This window comes from Otolemur garnettii, unplaced genomic scaffold, assembly GCF_000181295.1.
Source record: "Otolemur garnettii isolate 467f Iridium unplaced genomic scaffold, OtoGar3 scaffold00288, whole genome shotgun sequence".
Classification (NCBI taxonomy): domain Eukaryota; kingdom Metazoa; phylum Chordata; class Mammalia; order Primates; family Galagidae; genus Otolemur; species Otolemur garnettii.
This window is the reverse complement of record NW_003852683.1, coordinates 839345-856291: the sequence shown is the minus strand read 5'-3', so window position 1 is coordinate 856291 and position 16947 is coordinate 839345. Positions and strand designations below refer to the sequence as shown.

At 40.2% G+C, this 16947-nt stretch overlaps 1 protein-coding gene across 1 annotated transcript; it reads left to right on the top strand.

The window, feature by feature from the left end:
* The first annotated feature begins 3033 nt into the window (after positions 1 to 3033).
* On the top strand, positions 3034 to 13124 carry ZNF350 (zinc finger protein 350). Its single transcript, XM_012813668.2, has 5 exons — positions 3034 to 3059; positions 8090 to 8283; positions 8929 to 9055; positions 9344 to 9439; positions 11594 to 13124. The coding sequence occupies exons 2-5, from the start codon at positions 8269 to 8271 to the stop codon at positions 12961 to 12963; spliced, it is 1608 nt and encodes a 535-aa protein (XP_012669122.1). The 5' UTR covers positions 3034 to 3059; positions 8090 to 8268; the 3' UTR covers positions 12964 to 13124.
* The last annotated feature ends 3823 nt before the right edge of the window (positions 13125 to 16947 follow it).

The window sequence follows — 16947 nt, the reverse complement described above, 5'->3', positions numbered from 1 at the left end:
AAACACTGGAGGATATTGGTCTGGGGAAAGACTTCATGAAGATGACTGCCATGGCAATTACAACAACAAAAATAAACAAATGGGACTTAATTAAACTGAAAAGCTTCAGTACAGATAAGGAGACAACAACCAAAGCAAATAGACAACCTACACAATGGGAAAGTATATTTGCATAATTTATATCAGACAAAAGCTTGATAACTAGGATCTATAGAGAACTCAAATTCATCCACATGAAAAAAGTCAACAATCCCATATATCAATGGGCAAGAGACATGAATAAAAACTTCTCTAAAGAAGACAGATGAATGGCTAACAAACATATGAAAACATGCTTATCATCCCTAATAGAGAAATGCCAATCAAAACCATCCTGAGATACCATTAACCCCAGGGAGAATGGCCCACATCACAAAATCTCAAAACTGCAGATGCTGGTGTGGATGTGGAGAAAAGGGAACACTTTTATACTGCTGGTGGGACTGCAAACTAATACAACCTTTTTGGAAGGAAGTATGGAGAACCCTCAAAGAACTCAAGCTAGACCTCCCATTTGATCTGGCAATCCCCTTACTGGGCATCTACCCAGAAGGAAAAAATTCCTTTTACTATAAGGACACTTGCACTAGACTGTTTATTGCAGCTCAGTTTACAATCGCCAAAATGTGGAACCAGCCTAAAAGCCTACCAACCCAGGAATGGATTAAGAAGCTGTGGTATATGTACACCATGGAATACCATTCAATCATTTAAAAAAAATGGAGACTTTGCAGCCTTTGTATTAACCTGGATGGAAGTGGAACACATTATTCTTAGTAAAGCATCACAAGAATGGAGAAGCATTAATCCTATGTACTCAATTTTGATATGAGGACAATTAATGACAATTAATGACACAGTGGGGGTGGGGAAAGGGAGGAGCAGAGAAAGAGAAGGAGGGATGGGGATGGGGTCTTGGTGTGCGCCACACCTTTTGGGGGCAAGACACAATTGTAAGAGGGACCTTACCTAACAAATGCAATCAGTGTAACCTGGTTTCTTGTACCCTCAATGAATCCCCAACAATAAAAAAAGGAGGAAAATAAATAAACATTACATATAAAAAAATATATATCATAAAGGTGGATTAAACAAGTAGTGAACGTAAAAAAATTATGTTAAGTTTTTATGGAAGTTGTGATGTATATAGTATTTTTATCTTATTTATAATTAAATTTTTTTTTAAATCTTAAAAAGAAACGTGGGTGGAAGGTATGTATTAAAGAACATTAGGTTAGGTTTGCGATTTAATATGAGACTTATCTAGGGCGAGAGAGGGTCTAAGCAAGAGTGTTTCTGTAATGAGCTTCAGACTGAACGTGAAGGCAGGGTTTTCTGGGAGTTAACTGGGCTAGCTAGTATGAGGAAGCTGGAGGCTTTGAGATGCACAGCCTGGAGTTAGTGGATGTTTCAAGGTTCAAAGCCTGGATGGTCATGGAAGTATTTCCTTTCAGTCTTTCAAGTCCAGATTTGTCCTCAAAGTTCCTATTAAAAACTTTGTCTTAAAACAACAACAACAACAACAACAACAACAACAACAAACCTTTGTCTTCTTACATCCACTTTTCTCATTGTCCCCATAAAACTTAGAGTAATTAAGGGTGATCAAGTGGTGTTTTTACTATTGAAGATGGGATTTTTGTTCCTCTTACTGCAAAATTTACTTTTGAATATTTCCTTTAAGGTTTGCCTCAGTGAAAACCGTTTCCCTAAATTTTCTTCAGTGAGACTGTTTTATTTTTTAAAAATGTTCTTGAGGGCTCGGCGCCTATAGCTCAGGACGCCAGCCAGGTACACCTAAGGTGGCGGGTTCGAATCCCCAGCCCGGACCCGCCAAACAACAATGACGGCTGCAACCAAAAAATAACCGGGCGTTGTGGCGGGCGCCTGTGGTCCCAGCTACTTGGGAGGCGGAGGCAGGAGACTCGCTTGAGCCCAGGAGTTGGAGGTTGCTGTGAGCTGTAATGCCACGGCACTCTACCCAGGGGGACAGCTTGAGGCTCTGTCTCAAAAAAAAAAAAAAAAATGTTCTTGAGGCTGCCTTTCTACAAATTGGGATCATCTGTATAAGCCTACGTTTAAGAAACTGCCTATCTTCTGTTGTGACTGTACTTTTGTTTTGTTTTCATTTTCTGTGGGTTAATAAGACTTCTTCATACTTCATTTTATCACCAGCATTTCATATTGTCAGCCTTTTTTGCATTTCAGCAATTCTAATAGCTGGCTACTTCAATTGCATCATAGTTTTGTTTTTGTTTTTCCTTTTGTGGGGCAGGGTGTCACTCTGTCGCTCCAGCTTAGAGTGCAGTGGTGTCATCATAGCTCACTGCAACCTCTGGGCTCAAGCAATTCTCTTGCCTCAGCCTCCCAAGTAGCTGGAACTATAGGTGCCTACCACATGGAAAAAAAAAAGCCCAGCTAATTTTTCTATTTTTAGTAGAGAACGGTTCTCCCTCTTGCTCAGGCTGGTCTTAACTCCTGAGCTCAAGTTATTTACCCGCCTCGGCCTCCTAGAGTGCTACGATTACGTGCGTGAGCCGCACCCGGCCAGTGTGTTTGTCCTTTGGAAACCTTCCTTTTTTTTTTTTTTTTTTTTTAGACAAAGCGAATAAAATCAGCAGCCATATTACTACTCTGCCCAGCCCGCTAAACGTAATTTAGCCTGACTCATATTTGCCTTGTAAAGCTTGAGTCTGAAAATCTGCTCATTTTCCGTAAGAGTCTAAGTGCCAGGAAATAAGGCAGTTTCAGCGATTTGTCATCCTCAGTCCCTGCTGGCTTCCAAACTTGACACTTTGTTTTCTGTACGTCAGGCATTTAAACATGGCTGCCCGCGCGGGGCCACGACTTGGTGGGCTCCGCCATATTACATTCAAAGACTGTGCTTGGCCGCGCTCCTTCGAATATGTAAGACCCTCTTCGGTCGCCGTAGGCGGGCCGGAAATTGTGCTAGGAGTCCAAAAGGGGAAGCGGTTCGCGGAAGTGTAAAAGTTAGGCGGACCTGTTGGGTCTGCAATCAGGTCAGTATGGGGTCTTGTGCCTGGAAATGTTTTGTCTCAGCGAAGGTTTTGTCTCAGCGCCAGGGAGGTCTGTGGACGTGGTGTAGAGTAGTTCTCGACAGGGGGACGGGAGGGAGCACCAGCTAGAGGTATTTGGGAAGTACCTGGTGGGAGTCTGTGATGCACCTGTCAGTGGTCTGCGTGCCTGTGATGTCAGTACTGCGATTGCGGGTCTGTTGAGATCAGCGACCGTGTCTGGACTGTCAGGATGTGGAATCTTTGCGGCTCACTCTGCTTGTAAGAGATGGGGTGGTACTTATTATGCATAAGGTGCCTGGTTCAGGTTCAGGATTTAATTTGGGACTGAGTGATGTTGGAGTAGGGGAGGATGTTCATCGCCTAAAAGTGCGTAGGGCGGGTTTTGGATTAGTAAGGGGGCGTGCGGTAAGTGTCAGTTTGTGAGGGCTGAACCCAGGCCTCGGTCCCTTGGTGGTTAGGCTGAGTCCCCCAGCTTTAGTTCGAAACCGTGTGCCCATACTTCTCATCCTCGCACAGGGTAGCTACAGACCCAGAGGCTACATTAGCCACGTCGGTTGGGTTCTGTGTTGTTTATGGAGCTGCAGAGGACAGAGTTGAGTAGTATGAAAGAGACTTCATGGCCGGCAAAGTTGAAAATCTATCAATTCCTTTGTAGAAATGTTTGCGGACCTTTGCGTTCACCTCTTAATATATAGTAGCAGTGTTGCTTGCCCTCCTGAAAAATATTCACACTTTTGGGGGGGGGGGTTGTAAAGTTTATTGCAACAGAACCACATCCATTCGTTAATGCATTGCCTAGGCTAATTTTGAGCTCCAAGAGTACAACTGAGCAGTTGTTTCAGAGACAGTATTCCCCAAAGCCTAAACTATTTCTATTTGCCCCTTCAAGAAAAGTTAGCTGATCTGTGTCTTTCGAACTCCAAGAATAGCATTTTCCTCTTCCCTTGCCCCTGAGATCCAACTTACTCTTCAAGGTCAAGCTGGAGGTTCTTGCAAAGCGTGTCCAGAGCTAAAATTCACACTCTTCCTTCCCCTGACCATTAGCACATATTCACAGTTGGCACTTACACGTGAGTAGAGCAAACCTGTGCTTTCTGTAATTTCTCAAGTCCTGGCTCACACTGAACATAGTTATGTAGCTCATGGAGGTAAACCAGGGAGAGCTTACTGTGACTCACAATCTCCATTTCGTTAAAGTATCCATCTCTTAGTTCTTTGTAATAGTAAGTCCTCTTTGGTCTTAGCCAACCGTGGTGGATGCAACTCATATTGCTACTTTGTTGTTGTTGTTTGTTTTCCATCTTGACACATGAGTAGCTAGTGTTAGTTCTGACCTGAAAATAAGTTTAGGAGTATGGTGCAATTCTAGCCAACTATGTATGTGAAAATCTGCCTGGGGGTTTCTGAGGGAGCATTTTCTTTTTAAAAATATATCATATTTTGCATGTCTTTTTTTTCATGTTGATGATGATACTGTCTGAAAATAACCTTAATTTTCTGTCTTTGTAATGTTTATAATTCTTAGCTCAATGCAGTACAAGTTAAGAAAATAGGGTGGAAAACATTCTTGTTTTGTTTCCTACCTGAAAATTTATCTGCTGTGTGATCTAGAGTTATCATCTTTCCTGGAAATAGGATCATAAAATTTTAAATTCACTTAGCATTTTAAATTTAATGGTGTAAAGTGTTCATAATGTTCTTTATGGACAAAAAAAATCTGTTTTATCTGAGTTACATCTTTTATCAAATCCTTATATTTGTTTGTGTGACTTCTCTTTCTTGATTTTTTTCATTACAAATTTGTGTATTTTATGGAGTAGGGTTTTTTTTTTTTTTTTGAGACAGTCTCACTATGTCGCCCTTGGTAGAGTGCCATGGCATCACAGCTCACAGCAATCTCAAGCTCCTGGGTTCAAGTGATTCTCTTGCCTCAGCCTACAGGTATCTCCAGTATCTATAACTACAGGTGCCCCCACAACGCCTGGCTATTTTTTGTTGCAGTTGTCATTGTCGTTCAACTGGCCTGGGATGGGTTCGAACCTGGCACCCTCCGTATATGTGGCTGGCACCGTAAGCACTGTGCTACGGGCACCGAGCCGGTTTTTGGTATTGTTGAGCTCTTTTCTTTGTTAATTTTTCTAATTTTATATTTTTAAAAATGTACAATGTAATACGTATAAACTATCATTGCCCAGCTCAAGAAATTGAATACTACCAGCACCCTAGTGGTATTCTAGAACCCTTTGTCTATCTTTACACTCATATTTATACTCATATAATTGCTATCCTGCACTTTCAGATTTTTCTTTATAATTTTACCACGCAATTAATCACTCCTTATTATTATAGTTAATTTAGTTTTTTCTGGCTTTAACTATTATCAATGAATTAAGCATAATTCATTTTTTTGCATCAGGCTTTTGCTCATTTATATAATATACATTGGGTTTTTTTCTTTTTTTTGAGACAGTCTCACTTTGTTTCCCTAGATAGAGTGCCTTGGTGTCATAAATCACAGCAACCTCAAACTCTTGGGCTCAAGTTATCCCTTTGCTGCAGCGTCCTGAGTAGCTGGGGCTGCAAGCACTGACCTTAATGCCCAGCTTTTTTTTTTTTTTAAGAGACAGTGTCTCAATCTTACTCAGGCTGGTCTCAAACCCTTGAGCTCAAGTGATTGCCAGCCTCAGCCTCCCAGAGTGCTAGGATTACAGATGTGAGCCACCATGCCTGGCCTTACATTCATGTTTTTTGCACATAGGTATATTTTCTTTCTCTGTTAGAGTCAGGCAGATATTTTAGAATTTGCAGGCTATATAAGGTCTCTTGAATGTGCTACTTTGTTTTTTGTTTTTGTTTCGCAGTTCTTTAAAAATGTTAAAAACTTTAATTTGCAGCCTGGGCCAAAGACTGGTTTTTATATCACATTCCATTACTTGTATAGATTAGCTGCTTTTCCTACTGTTGATTACATTTGTATTGTCTACAGCTTAGATTATGATTAATAATGCTACTATCAAAATGTTTGTGTCTTCTGGTTCAAATGTGTCCTTATTTGTGAGAAGGCAGGAGATACATACCTAGGTGTAAATCTCAGAGTAAAATAGCTGTGTCATAGAGTGGGTATAACTTCAATCTAAATAGATGAAGTCTAGCTGTTTTCTAAAGTGGTTGTGCCAGTTACATTTTCTCTAGAAGAATACAATTGCTTTATACTTTGTTTTATGTGTCCTATGTAAAATATCTTTCCATATTCTAATAACATTGAAAGATTCCCATATATTTTTAAAGCTTTATTGATTGGATTGTCCCATTGGAATTGACAGTTGATCCGCAAATGGTTTTGTGTATGTTGTGATTTGGTTTTTTTTTTCTTGAGGTGGTTTTTAATCTTCTGCCCCATACCCCTAACATAGATATATGAGATTGTCCCCGTTTATTGCAAAGACAGCCTTTATTCACTTCTCTGCAGTACCATGATTATCACTCAATCTCTCTGCATATGCTTCATTTTGTTTATAGGCATCGTATTCTGTTCCTTTGTCCTATTTGTGGATTATTGTACTAATGTTGTACTTCCCTAACTAAAGTACTTTTGTAAGTCCTGATAACTGACAGAGCAAGACTTCTGACTTTTTTATAGCTATTTGAACATTTAATTTTCGTTTTGGGTTTTGGTTGTGATTTTATTGATTCCATAGATTTGAGAGATCTGACATTTTTAAATGTTTGTTTTCTAACTCATTTTTATAATACAGTTTCCATTTATTTAAAACTATTGATGCTTATCTCAGTATTTCTTACTAATTTTTAAATATATATTTGTGGAGTTTTGTTTTTGTTTTTGTTTAACAGAATCTCACTGTGTTGCCCAGGCTAAAGTGCAGTGGCTTCATAGCTCAATACAGCCTCCATCCTGGGTTCAAGTTATCCTCTTGTCTCACCATGTTACCTGGCTAATTTTTATATTTTTAGTAGAGATGGGGTTTCACTCTTGCTCAGGCAGGTATCAAACTCCTGAACTCAAGCAGTCCACCAGCCTTGGCCTTCCAAGAGTGCTAGGCTTATAGGTGTGAACCACTGCACCCAGCTGTGTGTTATTTGGTTTTAATTTTTAATCTAGTCTGACAGTTTCAAGGCATTTATACTTTATGAGATTAACTGGAATTCATGTTTTGTTTATACTTAATATATAATACTTAATGGAATTCTTGTATGTTTTATTTTAAAACAGTTACCTAAGTGTATTTTATTTACCACACTTGTTCTTTGTTCCTTGTTCTCTTCTCTTGTCTTCTCTTGGATGAGTTTCTTAATATTACATTTTGCCCACCTATTAGCATGGAAATAATGTACTTTCAAATAACTACTAGTTTTAAGTGTGAGGCTATAAATGACATGTAGTATGTAACCTTTGTCATACCTTTATGTTAATTAATACTTTTCTATACTTTTCCACCAGTGGCCTTAGAACACATTAACTTTATTTACCACCTTCTAATTCATATAGTTTTGTTGTATATTTTAATATTTTATGTATTTAAAGTGTCCTAAGATATTATCACTGTTGTTTATATGAGAATATTCATGATTTTCCAAGTACATTGATTTTCAAACTGAAGTACTTATAGTAACAGGAATGTACAAAGACTTTTGTAGAAGTATATCAGCACACACAGTTTAAAGGAAAACAAAATCTAGAGCCTCTCCTTCCTTGAAAATGGATTCTTTTGTAAGATTAATCTTCCCAAGAAATCACCTGCTTCTGAGGTATAGTACTGTGATGGGGTTTATTTCCTACATGGCTTCTTGGTCACTCCACTTCAGCTTCACAGAGTAAGGGCTGACCCCTACCATATTCAGAATTGGAGGCTTTATTGGCTAGAGGTATAAAATCTTTCAGGGCACCAAATAAAGGGCTAGTTAACTGTATTGGGGGTGCTGTGTTAAGGTAGGGCTGGGGCAGTATCTGGGCCACAGGAACTTTACCAGTCAACTTGAATTTTCTCTTCAAGCCATAGGTCCTGACTCATTAGGAGCAAAAAAAGTCACTTGAAGGAGGAAGAAGTTACAAGATTTGGGTCTCAGTATTTCTGGGGACGCACTTGATGGGAGGCAAGCACAGAGCTGCAGAGCAGACCTAGAAGATACAAAGAACATCACAGTGCTAGCTACTCTCCAAGATCAGGAGAAAATGATCCAGGCCCAGGTAACTGACTTTGGATTGTTTTATTCTTTACTTTGTTCTCTCATGGATAAGTAGAGGCCTATAAAGACATTAGTTCCATTAATTTGAGAAATATAAATGTAAAATAACAGTCTCTGGAGAGATATAAACCTAGTCTTTAAACTTAACATCAAGGCAAAGTAGGACAAGGAATAAATTATTCATAGGACTGACACTAAATGGCTCATTTGGGGAACATAATGCGTGACTGGAGGACCCTGTGGGTTATATTAGCTGCCAGCTGGCATCTAATATCTGTGACAACTAAATCACAACTGAATAACTATGGTTTGCATGGTGTGCACTTGTTTTGAGGAGAAACAGATTACATTGTATTAGGTACTATAGATAATCCAGAGGTGATTTAAAGTATATGAGAGGATGTGTGTAGGTTGTAGGTTATACTGTACACCTTATAGAAATTTCTAATTTGATGAATGGATAGATGTCTGAATGTACAATTATAGAATATTTTATTAGGATTTTACTTCTTCCACAAGGTATTTTTTTAAAAACCCAACTAGGTATATAGGTGCAAACCAACAGAGTAAAAATGAACAGAAAAACTTCAGCAGTTCTGTGTTATCAAAAGGGACACCACTTCATTAAATAAGACTGTGTTTTCAGGAATCACTAACCCTGGATGATGTGGCTGTGGAGTTCACCTGGGAGGAGTGGCAGCTCCTGGGCCCTGCTCAGAAGGACCTATATCGGGATGTAATGTTGGAGAACTACAGCAACCTGGTGTCAGTGGGTGAGGACAGCTGCCTCATGTCCCTCAGGGGGTGCCTGTGAGAGGCCTCTGTTTCTCAGCTTCTGAAAGCTCTAATGGGTCTGTGGTGCTCTGACGTGGTGGTAGCTCTCAGTTCCCTCTGGTTTCAGACAAGAGGGTATATTTTCCCTTCTTCTGACAGAAAAGCTTTTCTTTGTGGTATGAAAATCATTTTGTCTTCAAATGTAACATTCTTTGGTCTTTACAGATAGACCGCCCCCACAAGCCCAATCCATTGTGTCTAAGTCATCTGTCATTTCCCATGAACAGGATGTGAAGCCAGCAAGCCAGATGCACTCTCTAAGTTGAAACAAGGAGAACCACAATGGACTAGAGAAGATGAAATCCACTGTGCAGCCCGTTCAGGTGAGGGGGGGGGGTGCGTTAGAATGTAGGTCACATTCTAATCAGTCAAAGAAGGCATCATAGCTACGAAGGGGCTGAAACCCCAAAATACATCTCTTTGTTTCTTCTTCTGACATCTGATCCCTCTTTATTTGCTATACAACTTTTTTTTTCTGTTTGCTTGCATATTTTTCTTCTTCCCAAGTATTTCCTTTCTTCATTCATTTTCACCTCCCTTGATATGAAATTCCACCTTCCTAGTCTCTCTCTAAAGAGAAAACTGTGTTTCTTTTTGTTTGTTTGTTTTGTTTTGTTTTTGAGACAGATCTCACTCTGTCACCCTGGGTAGAGTTCTGTAGCATTGTCATAGTTCACAGCAACTTCCAACTCCTGAGCTCAAGTGATTCTCATGCCTCAGCTTCCTGAGTAGCTGGGACTACTGGCACCAGCCACAACATCTGTCTAGTTTTTCTATTTTTAGTAGAGATGGGGTCTCGCTCTTCTTTTTTTTTTTTTTTTTTGATGAGGAGCCTCAAGCTATCCCCCTGGGCAGAGTGCCATGGCATTACGCTCACAGCAACCTCCAACTCCTGGGCTCAAGCGAGTCTCCTGCCTCCATCTCCCAAGTAGCTGGGACTACAGGCACCCGCCACAACGCCCAGCTATTTTTTGGTTGCAGCTGTCATTGTTGTTTGGCGGGTCCGGGCTGGGGATTCGAACCCGCCACCTTAGGTGTACATGGCTGGCGCCTTAGCCAGTTGAGCTATAGACGCTGAGCCTGGTCTCGCTCTTGTTTAGACCAGTCTCCAACTCCTGAGTAATCCCCCTGCCTTGGCCTCCCCAAGTGCTAGGATTAAAGGCGTGAACCACTGTGCCCAGCCTGTTTCCAAACTTTAAATGATAGTTTGACTGAAATCTTGGCCTTGTGCCTTCATCTTTAATTTAATCTACATTTTCTGAATGTGATCTCCTATTCTTTGTCCCTAACTAGTTCTGAATGTGATCTCCTATTTTTTGTCCCTAACTAGTATTTAACTAAAGTTTTCTAAATTGATGTCTTCAGTCAAGACTTTTTACAAGATTTATGTATTATTAAGACTTGGATATGTAATGACTGCCTTAGAGTCAATATGCTTCAGCATGCACACTTGATTCCCTCTTCCGTCCTTCAGTGGTTTTCCTTATCTCATTAAAATGCATGACTACCCCAGTGGCTCAAGCCAAATATTAAGCACGTTCCCTATGTCCTCATTTTTTTTTATTTCCCTCATACCAGTTGTAACAGTGAATGTCAGTGAGCTCTGTTTTCTAAAAGGTAACTTGATTTCTTCCATTTCATCACCATGGTGCCTTCAAACAACTTTTTATAATCTGCTGCTGCTTTTCTTATGCCTATGCTTATTCTTTTAAGTGGTTTTACTAAACTATAACATTGGCTTCACAAACATAAGGAATTATGTCTGTATGTCCCCAACACTAGCATCATGCCTGGTACATAGCAGTCGCTCAGTAAGGATTTGTGAAATGAGTGCACCTGTGCCTCTGGATAAAGTGGTCCTCCAACCTCTTGTCTGCTGCTCACAGTGAAGGGTTTGTGTTTTACAATCTTTGCATGTTTTTCTTATTTAGAAAGTAGTCAAATCTATATTTATGGCCAAGTGCAGTGGCTCACGCCTATAATCCTAGCACTGTGGGAGGCCGAGTTGAGTAGATTGCTTGAGCTCAGGAGTTTGAGACTAGCCTGAGCAAGAACAAGATTCTGTCTCTACTAAAAATGGAAAAACTAGCTAGGGATCATGGCAGGTGCCTGTAATCTCAGCTCACGGAGGATCACTTGAGGATCACCTGGAGTTTGAGGTTGCTGTGAACTATGATGCCATGGCACTCTACCCAGAGCACCAGAATAAGACTGTCTCAAAAAAAAAAAAAAAAAAGTCTGTATTTATTCAATATGAATTATCTAACCTTGTTTTTACACTGACTGCTTTTGCCTTTTGTTTATGTTATTATTTTCTTTCACCATGGAGGGAACATTAGATATGGAGTTTTATTTACATTCACTTCTTAGGGTTAGCACTGAAGAGACATCTCACATCATGGTAGCTTTTTAAAAAATAAAAAATATCTTTATTCCAAATCAAGGTCATAGAAAACTCATTGTCTTTTTCTTTCTAGAAATTGGGAGAGTTGATGGTTATTTGCCAGAGCACTTACGAAATGAAAGCATGATAAACAGAGTAAAACCATGGCGTGGACATAATGCATTTGAAAATATCATTCATCAGAATAAAACTCAGTTTCTGTTAAGGCAAAATCATCATCTATTTGACTTAAATGGAAAAAGTATAAAATCAAATTCAACTTTAGTTAATCAGAACAGAAGTTATGAACTAAAGAATCCTGAATTCATCAAAAATGGGGGATCCTATCTCCATGCCAATGATGAAAAATTTCATACTGAAAGTAAATTCCCTGCAAGTCAAAAACTTATCAGTACTAAGTCCCAAGTCATTACTCCCAAGCATCAGAAAACTCAAAAAATAGAGAAGCCTCATGTGTGCAGTGAATGTGGGAAAGCCTTTGTCAAAAAGTCTTGGCTTACTGATCACCAGATCATTCATACAGGAGAAAAACCCCATAGATGTGGTCTCTGTGGGAAAGCCTTCTCCAGAAAGTTCATGCTCACTGAACATCAGAGAACACATACAGGAGAAAAACCATATGAATGCTCTGAATGTGGCAAAGCCTTTCTCAAGAAATCACGCCTTAACATACACCAGAAAACACACACAGGAGAAAAACCCTACATATGCAGTGACTGTGGAAAGGGCTTCATCCAAAAAGGAAATCTCATTGTACATCAGCGAATTCATACAGGTGAAAAACCTTATATATGCAGTGAATGTGGGAAAGGCTTCATTCAGAAGACATGCCTCATAGCCCATCAGAGATTTCACACAGGAAAGACGCCCTTTGTGTGCAGTGAATGTGGAAAATCCTGTTCACAGAAGTCAGGCCTCATTAAACATCAAAGAATTCACACAGGAGAGAAACCTTTTCAATGCAGTGAATGTGGAAAAGCCTTTACAACAAAGCAAAAGCTCATTGTGCATCAAAGAACTCATACAGGAGAGAGACCCTATGCCTGCAATGAGTGTGGGAAAGCCTTTGCGTACATGTCTTGCCTCGTTAAGCATAAGAGAATACACACAAGGGAGAAACAAGATTCAGTCAAGGTGGAAATCCCTCTTATAGAGAGCCACAGCTCTTTACATACCAGTGATGTCATGAAGGAAAAAAACCCTGCTAACATGGTGGCCACACAAGTGCCTTCTTTGGCCCCTCAGACATCCTTAAACATCAGTGGCCTAGCAAATAGGAATGTAGTCATCATGGGACAGCCTGTGGCCAGATGTGTGCCCTCAGGAGATAACAGAGGATTTGCACAGGAGAGAAATGTTGGGAATGCAGTAAATGTGGTCATGCCTCCAGTGATCAATTATGTCTTATTTTATGTCACAGAAAACACACAGGAAAAACACTGAGATATAATCTACGTAGAAAAGGGTTGAGCAGAAATTTCTAGTTCACTATATGGCAGAAAAGTATATATTGAGAGAAAACAAATAAATGCAGAGGCTGGGAAGGCCTCATAAACTCATCTAAATATGTGCTTTAATACAGAGGCAGAATCTGATGTTAACCCCAACACATACACAGTAACTGCTCAATTGTGGCAACTAAATGAGTGAAGGAAGCCTGAATTCTTTTAAGTGGAGGAAATAAGTACTCTGAATTTTTAAATACAGATAAGCTAATCAGGATCTAGAATATACTTCTATGAATGACAAGCCACAGAAGGGGTGGTTAGTGGGGAATGGGTTAATATTTAATTGGTGGGATATAGGGTACATATATGTTAGTTCATATTAATGCAGTTTTCCCAGAGCAGCATGCAGGATGAACTGAAAATCAGGACCCACTTTTAGAACTTTATTTATTTAACACAGAGTAAAAGGGATATAATTTATTGTTTAGGGAACATAGTATTTTAAGGGTTGAGGGAAGGACTACTTGTAAGGGTACCTAAGCACCTGAGAAAACAAGTTTTATTTTTCTATTTTTATTTTTTGGGGTTTCTTGAGTTGGAATCTCACTGTCAACCTGGGCGAGACTGCCATGGTGTTATACCTCATAGCAACTCAAACACTTGGTCTCAAGGGATCCTCTTGCCTAAGCCCCCCCCCCCCCCCCGTGTAGCTGTGAGTACTGGCACCAACCACAACACCGAGCTAGTTTTTATATTTTTAGTAGAAACGGGGTCTTGCTCTTGCTTAGGCTGGTCTCAAACTCGTGACCAAGCAATTCACCTACCTTGGCTAAGGTAGGTGCTTAGATTATAGTGTGCTAAGATTATAGTGTGAGCACTGAGTCCAGTCAAGTTTTGTTTTGTTTTGTTTTTTTAATGCTTGTGTCTTATCTCTCCAAGAGATTACAAAGTCCTTGATAATTTTTATGGCTACTTAAAGTTCTTGAAAAATTGAAAACAAAATTTAAAAGAACTTAGTTGCACTAGCCATGTCCCAAGTGCTCAATAGCCATATGTGAGTCATGGCTACCAGATCGGACAGCACAACAAGCAGAACTTTTTTGAGAGAAGGAGTAATCTCTATCATCACTTCAATGTCCCAAAAAGTTATGTTAGAGAATTGGTTTACATGATTTTAAATTTCCCAACACAGAAAAAAGTAATGATATGTTGATTTGGAAACTGAATGAATGAACTAATGTGTTAGTCAAATATATTTCATCATTGAAGGGAATGAGAAATGTAAAGAACTGAATTGTTGGCTCAGCACCTGTGGCTCAAATGGCTGAGGGACCAGCCACATACACCTGAGCTGGCAGGTTTGAATCCAGCCTAGGCCTGCCAAACAACAATCACGGCTGCAACCAAAAAATAGCTGGGCATTGTGGTGGACACCTGTAGTCCCAGCTACTTGGGAGGCAGAGGCAGGAGAATTGCTTGAGCCCAGGAGTTGGAGGTTGCTGTGAACTGTGATGCCACAGCATTCTACCCTGGGTGACAGCTTGAGGCTCTGTTTCAAAAAAAAAAACAAAAGAGGGCAGTGCCTGTGGCTCAAAGGAGTAGGGCACTGGCCCCACATACTGGAGGTGGCAGGTTCAAACCTGGCTCACAGCCAAAAACAGTAAAAGAAAAAAAAAAAACTGTATTGTCAACCAAAATTTCTTTAATGTGTGATTAGAGACATAATAACTAAATACAAAAGGGGCAGAGAAGAAAAGGAAAAGTAGAGTAAGTAGAACTCAGAGGCAGTAAGAACCTTAGTTGCTAAAAATAGAGGAAAAGTATAACAGGTGGGAGATGGGACGAGGTGAGTTCCTTGTGAGATGCTCCAATATAACTCCTTACATTTGTCCACAGATCTGTCACCCACCACAGTTACCATTTCAAAGATGCCAGATCCTCTGTAACTTGCTGAATTGAGACATGTAAATTCTTTTATCTTCCTTATTCTTCCCACTGTCCTAGGACTGAGACTCTTGGCCTTCTTTATCTGAAGTTCTCTAACTTAATCCCATAAGGACATACTATCCAAAGCAGTATGTCTTGCTCATAGGAAAAGAAGTGGAAATTTGCCTTGCCATGGCTATCTTCAGATTTCAATAGAAATCCTGAGTTATTGAATAATTCCCTATTTGGGGAATTTTTTTTTTTTTTGAGAGTCTCACTAGGTAAAGTGCCATAGAATCATCATAGCTCACAGCAACCCCAAACTCCTGGGTTTAAGCAATCCTCCTTCCTCAGCCTCCTGAGTAGCTGAGACTACAGATGCCTGCCACAGCACCCAACTAGTTTTTTTTCTATTTTTAGGAGAGATGGTGTCTCAGTCTTGCTCAAGCTAGTCTTGACCTCCTGAGCTCAAGCAATCCTCTCACTTTGGCCTCTCAGTGTGCTGGGATTACAGGTGTGAGCCACCTCACCTGGCTTGTTGAAACTGCGATATCCATCCAATTTGCCTCAAGCAACATTTATCTAAGGTTATTATCAACAGGACATTGTACATTGAGATGAGAAGGACCTGCTTCATTCAACTTTCATATGCCAATGCAGGTCCCAGAAACTTCAATATTCATTATGGGCTATTTGATAAAGACATGTAGCCCCTCCTTACATTTCTGTGTTGATATTTCAATGGTGGTTAAGCGACTAAACAACTGAATGTTGTGCAAAACCACCACAAAATTGCACAGTTATGATAAGATTGGGGGTTTATTTCTAGATATAAGGTTGAACACTCTGTTGCTAAGGCTAGAGAGTGGTGGCTAGTCACAGGCACAGTCATAGTGACCTGCAGTGCTGAACTGTGCTCAAGCAATCCTACTGCCTCTGCCTGCCAAGTAGCTGGGACTAGATATTTGGGGCTTTTTTTTTTTTTTTTTGAGACAGTCTTACTCTGTCACCCTGGCTAGAATGCTGCAGCATCACCATAGCTCACAGCAACCTCAAACTCTTAGACTCAAGCAGTCCTCTAGCCTCAGCCTCCCAAGTAGCTGGGCTACAGGCACCCACCATCATGCTTCGCTGGTTTTTCCATTTTTACTAGAGATGGGGTCTTGCTGTTGCTCAGGCTGGTCTCTTAACTCCAGAGCTCAAGCAATCCGGCCATCTCAAGTCTTCCAGAATTACAGGTGTGATCTCTCAGCCTGAGATTTTGTATTTCTTATCGAGAGAAAGCAAAGCTTGGAAAAGGTGGGGCCACGGTTCATGAGAACAAAGGGGCAGGCAGTTGGAAAACTTATACAGCAATTAGGGGAGCAGTGTTCACTAACCACCAGCTGGGATTATGTGAAAGAACAATACAAGCATGAAAGATCAAAGAGTGAAAAATGATACAAAGATGCTCATGAGGGCAAGGATGCTTTGAGTGGCTTTGGACTCAGGGCAGGATCTTGAGGACACAATAGTTCTCTGCATATGCTGGACTTGTAGCTTGTGCCTGTACAGAGTGAAAATCATGGAGCCAAAGGTAAATAATGCTGTATATAGTGAGTCAGTGATTTTCTCATAACCTATACTAGAAAAGTATCCAAAATCTCTTTTCTCTGTGATGTTTTTGTTGCCTCTTTTGACAAACACGTATATAGGAAAGATCAAATTTACTATCATGTTCAGGATCCAGCAGAAGAGAATGCAGTAACTTATGTACTTTGCTGCTTTTATTTTCATATCTTTCCACCTGGAGTTCATGAGGCTGATCATAATGGCCTGGAAGAACTCAAAAGGCAGGTCATACCAAGGACACACCCCTGTCTACTCTCTGAACATACAGAAGAAGTATGCATCCAAAAATCACTGAAGAAATTTTTCAACCCCAAAGCTGCCATTGTCTGGGGAACTCCTTTAGAGAGAATGACCAAGAAGTTGGCTACAATGAGGTGAATGAGAACTAGGTCTGCAGACTTCAGCCTGCTTTTGCTATAGTAAAGGATGACATAATAGTAAA

Bases quoted from the DNA above. Each gene is read 5' to 3' on its own strand.
- ZNF350 (XM_012813668.2), top strand. The intron at 9,056-9,343 runs GTGAGGACAGCT...TCCCATGAACAG, and splicing joins CAGCAACCTGGTGTCAGTGG to GATGTGAAGCCAGCAAGCCA. The intron at 9,440-11,593 runs GTGAGGGGGGGG...TTTTCTTTCTAG, and splicing joins CCACTGTGCAGCCCGTTCAG to AAATTGGGAGAGTTGATGGT.